The 10637-nt window shown below is 48.5% G+C and overlaps 1 protein-coding gene across 1 annotated transcript; it reads left to right on the forward strand.

The window, feature by feature from the left end:
- The first annotated feature begins 1126 nt into the window (after positions 1-1126).
- IL37 (interleukin 37) lies at positions 1127-8680 on the forward strand. The gene is made up of 5 exons (XM_024558635.2): positions 1127-1208; positions 2297-2359; positions 7614-7733; positions 8042-8187; positions 8432-8680. Exons 1-5 carry the CDS (start codon positions 1127-1129, stop codon positions 8678-8680), a joined length of 660 nt encoding a protein of 219 aa, XP_024414403.2.
- Positions 8681-10637: the final 1957 nt, after the last annotated feature.

Raw genomic sequence — 10637 nt, forward strand, 5'->3', positions numbered from 1 at the left:
ACCCCCAAGACTGCAAAGGCAGTTGTGCTTTGGGTTCAGGGGACGCAGACAAAAACCAGACAATGCAAAACCACATAGTGGATGTCTGTCCACACGTCAAGGATCCGCCGACCCCCTGTCCCCAGGCTGCAGGCAATCACCCTCTCCTTCTCCTCACTGTCCTTGCTGCCTGGCCCTGGAGCCCTTTCTTCCCACTTATTTTTTGCAAAACCATTTAGCTCCCTTTGTCACACTCCTAAACCATTCTTCAAAGATGGGTTTTCTACACAAATTGCCCATCTGCCATCTTAAAAGTGGTGTGACCCTTGAGGAGTCACTCACTTTCCGGTTTTCATCTGTAGAATGGGAGCCCGAAGGCTTGCCCCGCCCTCACTGTGTGGTCCTGAACTGACACCGGGGAAAGTTCTGTGTGAACTGGGTGAGAGTGGCACACAATACCGGGTGGGGTGGGGGCTCCCATGTGAGCCCTGCCTTAACACACCAGGAGTTGAGTGTCTTGGTTCCTTTGGGAGCCTCTGTTTTCCAGGAGCAGAGGCTGCAAAGAAACTGCCTTTCTTTGCAAAGACTACCTCCGGGGGCGGGGGGGGGGGGGGGGGGAGGGCGGTGCTGGGGCGGGCTGGGCAAGGGGCAGGGAGGGGCACCTCTTTCTGTAAAGATCGGGACAGTCAGCATTATAAGCTTTGCTGGCCAGATGAACTCTTCTTCAATACTCATTTCTGCTGTGTAGCCAGAGAGCAGCCATAGATGACATGCAAACAAGGACATGACCATGTTCCAATAAAACTTTATTCAAAAAACAAGAATGGGATGGATTTGGCCTGTGGGCTACAGTTTTCCAGCCGCAGGATTAGAGCAATACAGATTGAGCTAGATCCATAGGAATGATACTGTGACCCACAGGTTGGGAAATGTTGCTCTGGCAGGGCAACGACCCAAGGGGGAGGGCTGCAGGGAAGAGCAGGGTGGGCCCCGCGAGGCCTTGCTGGATGCAGCAAACATTTCCGAGCAGAGAGGGAGGTCGGCAAGGTCTCTTGGGGTCAGAGATGCCATAGCCAGTGTCCTTCCTGTCCCCTCAGGCCCTGCCCTTCATCCCAGGCTCCTGTTGAGTCATTTCATCATGCTGAAAATGTCCTTCCTGGAGGAGAGCACAGGTGTAAAGATGGACTCTGGAGACCTGGAAATATCTGAAGCTGAGTGCAGCTCAGAAGGTGAGGTTCTTGTGAAAATGCACCTGTGAACTCCTTGAAGCAGGACCCTCTGAGGATCTGTGGACAGTCCCTGGCCTCCCTGGGCACCTGGCATGGAGACTGAGCTTTGAAAATTACCTGGTTAGGTGAATTAGACGATGGAAATTCTCAAGAGCAAATGAAGCTTAGTCGCAGGATCCCGGGGCAGCAGGTGGTAGATAAATGGGTCAAGTTCACCAGAGACTTGGGGTTTGAAGTCCTGACTCACCAATAGGATGGTTTTGAATCCTCCAAATGCATCTCTGTCCCCCGACTGCCCAGCAGAGGAGGCATCTACAGTGGGGAGCGGTGTCTCTGAGTCTGGACTGGGCGGTGGCCCTGTGCTCCTGAGCACTCCCCGGAGGAAAGTACTTGGGCATTGGCTTGAGGGAGACGTTAAAAGCAAAATTTTGGCCTCCACGACTGTCCGATGCATGAGTGTGAAGGGAGAGGCCTGTGACATGCCAGAAGCCACATCCCTGAGCTTTTAACTCACATGTGACCATCGGAGTTTGAAACTAAAAGTCAGGACCCTGGGCTGACAACTGTGGATCCGGTAACAGAGACAACAGAGGCTTGGGCCCAACCCCACCCCTAGCACAGGGGCTACAAAGTGGCTGCCATGCTCACTCTGTCCCGGGAACACATGCTGCCGTGTCCCAGCGTCCAGGCCGGTAGAACCTTCACACAGAGCACAGGTGGAGTTTCTTTTGCCACAAGCTCTGCGTGCTCTTAGTACAAAAGTCTGGTGTCTGATTTCATTCCAGCATTTCTCAGACTTCATGTCTTACCAGGCGGGACCCACGGGCACTCTCCCAGTTGTGAGCGATGTTTGCTCTGCCCCTGAGTTAATGTGGATGTTTGTAGGACGTTCTGTACTCAACTCCACTCCATCTCCATTCCCACCATCTTTGACCAGCAAAGCTATTTTTAATGTCATTACTGTCTCTGTTCTTCATGTTTCTGAAAACACACAAAAGGTAAGTAATGGCATTAAATGGCCCCTCAAGGCTCTTGATTCCCTCAAAAATCCCCGATGTGCATGCCGACCTCGCTATCTCTGATTCCAGATCTGGCCAGCGGTCCCCTGGAGCCAGGCCCGAGCCGTGCCTCTCTGAACTCTGCACACGCAGGTATGGCCCCTGGGCAGCCTGGTGAGGGTGGGCTGGGGATGGTGCCACTGGGCTCTCTCAGGGGAGTGGGAGAACCAGAGATGAGGGACACCTAAGGGTGCCGGCTTGGGGCTGAGGCTTCTCTGAAATCTCAGAAGGGTCAATAAGAAAGACGGGACTGCAGAGGGGGGTTCACGCATCCCTGCCGAGCGGCTCAGGAGAAGGAGTTTGAACCGGGGAAGCATCCCAGGTTCTTCTGCTGCCCATTGCTGGCAGCTGCGACCTCCTCGCAGTGCCTGTGAAAACCAGAAACCTGGTAGGAAGGGTGCGTAAGGGACCCATGGCGCTGAGTACCATGGGCACAGGGAGCTAGGACCCTTCCTACAGGCCACAGGTGAACCTCACAGTAACCCCAGGAGGAAATGTTAATGTCACCACTTTCTGGGTGCAGAAACTGAGGAAGACAAGGAGGCTACCAGCCACAGGTGCACAGGTAGTAAGCAACATGTTAAGATTTAAGGAACTACAACATCTGTTGGCCTGAGTCAGGTGTAAGGCTGCTGTCACCATCCCCTGCCCAGGGCAGAGTCAGGAGACCTTGGCCTGAGTCCCAGCGCCACCACAGGCCATGTGTGAACACATGATTTCCTCCAGGGGAAGAGGGCAGTGAGTCTCAAATGGGAGAAGGTGTGCACGATGCCGGCACGGCTCCTGTATCCCTGGGAGCCTTCACTGCTGCTGCCCCATGTGGTTCAGTTGGTTTTGGTTTCGCTGTAGGTGGGAGGTGCCTGCCCCTGCTCTGCACTGGGCCCCATTGGTGGGGCTACCACACAGGCCTGTCTGTTGAGCCTATTCTGACTTCTCATCAGGGCTGTAGCCGCCCCCCCCACCCCCGCCCCAGCCGCACCCGGGGGCAGGGTTCTCAGTGTGTGGTCCTTGGACCAGAAGCAGCAATAGCTCCTGGGAATTTGTTGGGAACGAAAATTCTCTGGCTCCCCCATAGACTCGTGTATTGGAAACTCTGGGTGTGGGGCTCAGGGGTCTGCTTGTGCAGACACCAGGGTTATTGTGATACACGGGAAAGTGAGGACGACTGCCCTGCAGGAAAGACCACCATAAAAGCATTGACAGGTCTCCTGAGGCCTCAAGCAGGACATTTGAGGAATGGATTTGGTGTCAGGACTAAAGCGAGAGAGGACATGAACAAGGCTGAATGAAAGACAGTGGGGTCCCAAGTCAGGGTGTGTTAGGAGGGAAACAGAAGTAAAAAGACAGATCTAGGAAATACGAGAGGGGACCCCCAAAAACTCTGGAATTATCTTCTGGAGGTGAGCCCCTTGTAGTACAGGCTTCCCCCACTAGGTGAGTGTTCTAGGAACCCATCTGTATCAGTGCACCAGCTGGCGTTGTTGTGAGAGCCTGCATTGGGCTTCAGTGAATGTTCTTTGAAGTCTCTTTCAGTGTGTTTGTCCATTTCATGATGGGTGATTTACGAGCACACTTGCCCACACCGCACTGAGTGTTCAGCAGTTTTTGACCAAAACCAGCATGACCCCCCCCCACCACCCCATTCTCTCTCTTCACCTGATCTCACCCCAAGTGACTTTTTTTTTGTTTTGCTGGATAAAAAAGTCCTCAAAGGGAAACAGCAGAAGCACTAAAAGGCATCAAAATCGCTGAGTTCAAAAACTGTTTTGAGGAGTGGAAAACATCTCGGTAGGTGTATTGCATCAAGTGGAGAGTGCTTTGAAGGTGACTGAAGTTTAAACATGTAAGAATAAATACACATTTTTGTAAACAAATTCCATTTTAGGGGGTCCCCCTCATATATGTAAACAATGTTATTGTTAACATTGTTATGGATGTCCTCCAATTTTCCCCTTTGCCCCCCAGCCCCTGCCCCCACCTCTACCACACTGTTGCCTGTGTCCATGGGCTGTGCACAAAGGCATACATGTTCTTTGGCTAGTCTCTTCCAGCCCCCACCCCGTCCCTCTGAGACCTGTCAGTCTGTTCCCTGTATTCATGCTCCTGGTTTGGTTTTGTTTGTCAGTTTATTTTGTTCATTAGATTCCACACATGAGTAAGATCACATGGTGTTTGTCTTTCTCTGACTGGCTTATTTCGCTTAGCATAATATTCTCTGGGATCATCCATGCGGCTCCAAAGGGTAAGATTTCCTTCTTTTTTATAGCCATGTAGTATTCCATTGTGTAAATGCACCACTGATTTTTTATCCCCTCATCTACTGATGGGGCACTTGGGCTGTTTCCAGATCTTGGCTGCTACGAACACGGGAGTGCATATATTCTTTCTGATTGGTGTTTCAGGACTCTTAGCATATATTCCCAGAAGTGGGGTCTCTGGCTCAAAAGGCAGTTCCATTTTTAGTTTTCTGAGGAAATTCCATGCTGTTTTCCACAGTGGCTGCACCAGTCTGCATTCCCACCAACAGTGCACTAGCGTTCCCTTTTCTCCATATCCTCGCCAGCACTTGCTGTTTGTTGATTTGTTGATGATGGCCATTCTGTCAGGTGTGAGGTGATATCTCATTGTGGTTTTAATTTGCATTTCTCTGAAAATTAGTGACATTGAGCATTTTTTCATATGTCTATTGGCCATTTGTATGTTCTCTTTGGAGAAGTATATATTCAGGTCCTTTGCCCATTTTTAAATTGGATTTTTTGTCTTCTTGGTGTTGAGTTGTATTGTATAAGTTCTTCATACATTTTGAAAATTAACTCCTTATCAGATGTATCATTGGCAAATATGCCCTCCCATACAGTGGGTTGTCTTTTCATTTTGTTGATGGTTTCTTTTGCTGTGTAGAAGCTTTTTATATAGTTTGATATAGTCCCATTTGTTTATTTTTTCCTTTGTTTCCCTTGCCCGAGGAGATATATTGGCAAAAATATTGCTGTGTCTGAGATCTTACTGCCTATGTTTTCTTCTAGGATTTTTATGGTTTCACACTTTACATTTAAGTCTTTTATTCATTTTGAGTTTATTCTTGTGTATGGTGTATGTTGGTCACCTATTTTCATTTTTTTGCGTATGCCAGTCCAATTTTCCCAACACAGTTTGTTGAAGAGACTGTTTTTACTGCATCGTATGCTCTTGCCTCCTTTGTCAAATATTGATTGACCATAAAGGCATCGTTGATTTCTGGGCTCTCTGTTCCATTACATTGATCTATATGCCTGTTCTTGTGCCAGTACCAGGCTGTTTGATTACAATGGCTTTGTAGTATAGTTTGAAATCCAGTTTTGTGATCTCTCCAACTTTGTCCTTCTTTCACAAGATTGCTGAGGCTATTCAGTGTCATTTTTGGTTCCATATAAAATTTTGGAATATTTGTTCTAGATCTGTGAAATATGCCATTGTTATTTTAATAGGAATTGCATCGAATCTATAGATTGCTTTGGCTAGTATGGACATTTCAATGATGTTAATTCTTCTAATCCATGAACATAGTATGTGATTTAAGAAATATTTAAGAATTAAAAACACAGTGGTAGTGATAGAAATGCAACTTATATAGCACTAGCTTCTGTGCCTCACCCTGGACCAGTTGAATCAGAATCTTGGGGGTATGAGGCCCAGGCATCCACAGTCTTAAAACATCATCCACAAGGTGGTCCAATGTGCAGCTGAGCCTGAAAACCACGGCCTCAGGCCATGCCACTCAGAGGGTGGCCCTCAGAGCAGCCACATGGCCAGCACTGGGGCTGGCAGAAAGGCAGAGTTGAGTGTGTGGTTAATGTTTGAGAAGTTGGAAGGTTTGGAGTTAATCTGGCTTCATGATTTTGAATCAATCTGCATCAGTCCCATGCACTCAGAATGTCTGGGGTGGCCCAGAGAAGTCCCTGAAGAGATTCTAGTGCTACTCAGGGCTGTGACCCACATTCTCACCTGACCCCACATCATTGCAGGGGTTCTTAGAATCTCACCTGGGCCACTTATCCCTGCCATGAATGCTGAGTGTCTATGATGCTTGGGACACTGGGCTGGGCCAAGAACGATCTTGCCAAGTCAGACAGGGGGCCTGCACTCAGGAGCTTCTGCTGCCATAGGGAGACGACACAGGGACACCAACACCTGTGCTGCAGGTGTGCGTGCAGAGTACTGTGGCAGCCCAGACAGGAAGCCCTCCCACACAGAGGGGGCTGAGGAGGCCTTCAGGGAGGAGGCCACAAAGAGCCAGTGTTAGGGGAAGAGTCCCCCACTGCCGGGGCAGGAGACCAGCCAGAGACGTGTGCTTGTTGCATGGGAGAGGAATGAGGCCTGAGACGTCCTCTCCCTGTTGTAATTACCCATCACAGTAATTACATGACACTATCACTTGGTGCAGTGGTTACTGTATTATCATATTTCACAGTTTACAAACACCATCCCAGACTGTCATTGGCCCACTTGTGGGCTCCTGCCCCCATCAGTCAGGTCCCCGAGCCCCTCAGTGAGGGGCGGGCCTCCCACCCATTCAGAGACCCGGTAGGGAGGGTTTCTGTGCAAGGCCCCACCTGTGGGCAGGACTGGCCTGAATGTTCTCCCAGGAGCCCTGCCCTGGGAAATCCCCTGGCCACCACGGTGGCTGGTCCTGTGAATTCAGAGAGGTTCCTCCAGGGCCAGGCGCAAACCCTGTAGCTTTCTGATGGGCCTGGAGTACCAGCTGGTCTTCACGATGCTGGCGTCCTGGGTGCTTCCTGCCTCCATCTCTCATCCCCACCCCACTCTGGCTCCATTGTTCCAGCCAGTGGAAGGGTCTGTTTCACCCCACACATTGCTAGGAGCGTGGTGTCCCCGGGAGAGGTTGCAGCAGGTGGGGTTAAGAAGGATAATGATTAACATGTATGGAGTTCCTTCCATACTCAGACACCTGGTTATGACCATGAGGGAGGCTAAGGGCCATTCATTTGAGTAAGCATTTTAATCCTCCCAATGCCCCTGCAAGGTAGGTGTTGTTATTACCCCACTTTACCTGGGAGGGCTTTGGGGATTGGGGACATTTAGTGACTTATCCTATATCCCAAAGCAGTAAGTCACAGAGCTTGGATTTGAACCCATGGGTCAAAATCGGAAACCCATGTGCTCACATGTGTGCTGAATTGCTGGTCTGGAACAAGGCAGGCAGCCTGGGGCGGGACAGGTGTTTAGTGGGCAGATGTTCAAGTCCATAGACAGGAGGAGGGCTGGGCTGAGACCCTCCCTGTGGGCTAGGAAGGATTGAGTTTTCATTTCCAATATGAAGTGTTGCTATTTGGTTATATTGATCTAGGTCCAAAAGTGGTGACCAAAGTCCCAGAGAAATTCGTCATTCACGACAAGGACCACAAAGTATTGGTGCTGGACTCTGGGACTCTCCTAGCAGTTCCAGATAAACAGTACATACGCCCAGGTGACTCTTTCTCCCTTGGCTGTTGTCTGTCCTCCGCATCCAGGGGAAGGTCTTCCCTCTGGGGCTCAGCTCAGGCTGTAGGACACCTCCAGCTCCAGCAGGGGGTGGGCAGTGTGCTGAGGAGCCCCAGGGACCCCTACGAATGGAATGGCGGTCTGTGCTGGTGACCAGGTCTGAGGGAAGTCTTTGTGGACTGTGGGGGAAGAGGAGGCTTGGGCTGAAGTGAAGGAGCCTGAAGCCCCCGCATACAGAAGGCCTCTTCCCTGCTCTGAAGACCAATCCCTCTTTTGTGACTGTTTTTTTCCCAGAGACCTTCTTTACCTTACCCTGTCGCATCAGCTGCTCGGTCTATGAGCACAAGGGAAGTCCAATTTTCTTGGCGGTCTCCAAAGGAGATCTCTGTCTCTGCTGTAAGAGGGACAAGAAAAAAAACCAGCCGATCCTCCAGCTGAAGGTGAGCACTCCCATCGATTTTCCTGTCCCCTCAGCCAGCCCAAAGAGGAAGGCCAAGACCTGCCATGCCTCTCACCCTCCACAAATTCTCACCTTGGCTGGTTCAGCAGGTGCATGACCTCCAGGAAGCTTTGGGTAGAAGAGCTTCTTGCCCTCCTACTTGCCTCTGGGCTCCAAGAGCCCACAGGCTGCATTTTCTCCCCTTCGAAGGCTACGCTGGCTAATTAATCCCTTTTACCTCACAGAAGCAGAATCTTGCCCAGCTGGTTGACTTGAAGGAAAAAAAATCGAAGTCCTTCGTCTTCTATAGGGCAGAGGTGGGATCCCGGAACACACTAGAGTCGGCTGCCTACTCTGGGTGGTTCATCTGCACCTCCTGCAATTTGGCTGAGCCTGTTGGAATGACAAACCATCTTGGGCGGAAGGAATACACTGACTTTTCATTTTACCCAGTCAAGAATTGTGAAATGAGCCCCAGTGAGATTAGCGAGTAGGAAGCTCTTTTACTCATTGAATATCCTACCCCCCGCCCCCTCCCAGTAGTTTTTCCTATAGAATTTCTGTTCTGGGATTCCAACTTGGTATTAACTAAGTACAGGTACTTGCATATATTTATCCCTGCAGTAAAAACCTTAACTTAATAATCCATCATTATTTATCATTTAAAAGTGAAACTTTTCTTTTTTTTCCATGGGTCTCAAACAGTGCAGACAGCTTTCACACAGGCTGGTTAAAGTGACGGCCATTTTGCCTTTAACGATGAATCATGAATCAATGAATTGTGTTGCTTTGTGAATAGCTCCTGAGCAGCTCCATCTGACACTGTTGCATCCAGACTCACAAAATGTGGTGTCTCTTGTTTGGCATCTGTAGACACCTAAGAAAGTTCCATTCATCTCACAAGGCACCCCCGCAGTTCGTTTCCTACTCCTGTGTCCTATGATGACTTTTCCGTGCCAACAAGACGCTTAAACTAAGGATGAGAATTATTTGGAGCATGAATCTACATATGAGATAATTATTGTTATGTTTGTCTAAAAAAAAACCCAAAAAACAAGACAACAGGCCCAATGTAGTTGATTAGGGTAAACCACCCTCCCACCCCCACCCTCACCAAATGGAATCTCAAACCTGCTCATCAGGAATCCCCTGAACAGTTCTAGGTAGGTGACCTGACTGATAGCCCCCTCCTCTCCCTCCCGAAGGAAATGACCTGGCCATAACCTACCAGCTTTTCTGCCCAGCATAACCTCCTTGTCCCCACTCTCTTCTGCCTACAATAGCCTTTCATTTTGTCCAGCCCCTTGGAGCTCCGTTCTGTGTGCTGGATGAGAGGCTGCCCAATTCAAATGGTGCTCTGCTCAAATAAACTTAAAAATTTTTATATGCCACAGTTTATCTTTTACCATGTAACAGAGTTGATGACAAAATATTTCCCCCCGTAACTGTGTATGACTTGTGAATGTGATAACTTTCTGGTATTAATTAAAATGTCGTGCATTATGCTGCTCAGAAAATAAATGATACATGAAAAGTAAGTGTTACATTTTAAGGAGACTGTAGGCCTTTATTATGTTACACAGTCAGATTTTCATAATTTTTGTTATCTGCATTTGACAGAACATTTCAAAATAAGTCATACTGAAAAATCCAAAAAAATTAGGCATACGGTAAAAAATATGTACTAATACACGTTTCATGTGTTCACTACTAAACACCTTCATGTATTCAATAGCTAAAAACCTGAACATGTTACAAAGTAAATGTGCCAGCCATATAAAAACAAACTACTTAAAAATTTTTTTATCCTCACTTGAAGACATGTTTTCATTGCTCTTAGAGAGAGAGGAAGGGAGACAGGAAGGGAGAGAGAGACAAAACAACGTGAGAGAGAAGCATCGATCGGTTGCCTCCTGTGTGCACCTAGACCGGGGATCGTGTGCACCCGGACTGGGGATTAAACCTGCAACCTGACCTGGTATGTGCTCTGACCTGGGATCAAACCCACAACTCTGGCTCTGGGACAACGCTCCAACCTCCTGAGCTACACCAGCCAGGGCCAAACTATTTAAAAACTAATTTACTGAAGGTAGAAAGACCAAAAGTCCACTTTAATTAATCAAAAAAATTTAATTTTGCTAAACTATTTATATTTTGAATTTACTTCACTATGAAATACCTTGAGCAATTAGATTTTGGTGGGTTAATATTAAAAGTCTATAATAACTAGACATGTACATGTGAACTGGCCAGCAAAGTAAAATGCATTTCAAAGAGTGGATTATAGTAAAAAAATAGTTTGAAAAGCACAATTCCATGGTTAGAAAAGAGGTCCTACCTGTAGGAACTGACAGGGCTTAGCTCCAGCAGCTTGGCCCAAGTGTGAGCTCCAGAGGCCACCCTGTCGCTTGCTGTCTCTCGGTGTCATTGCACCCTCTGCTGGTCACAGAA

The sequence above is a fragment of the Desmodus rotundus genome, chromosome 5 (genome assembly GCF_022682495.2).
Source record: "Desmodus rotundus isolate HL8 chromosome 5, HLdesRot8A.1, whole genome shotgun sequence".
Taxonomy (NCBI): domain Eukaryota; kingdom Metazoa; phylum Chordata; class Mammalia; order Chiroptera; family Phyllostomidae; genus Desmodus; species Desmodus rotundus.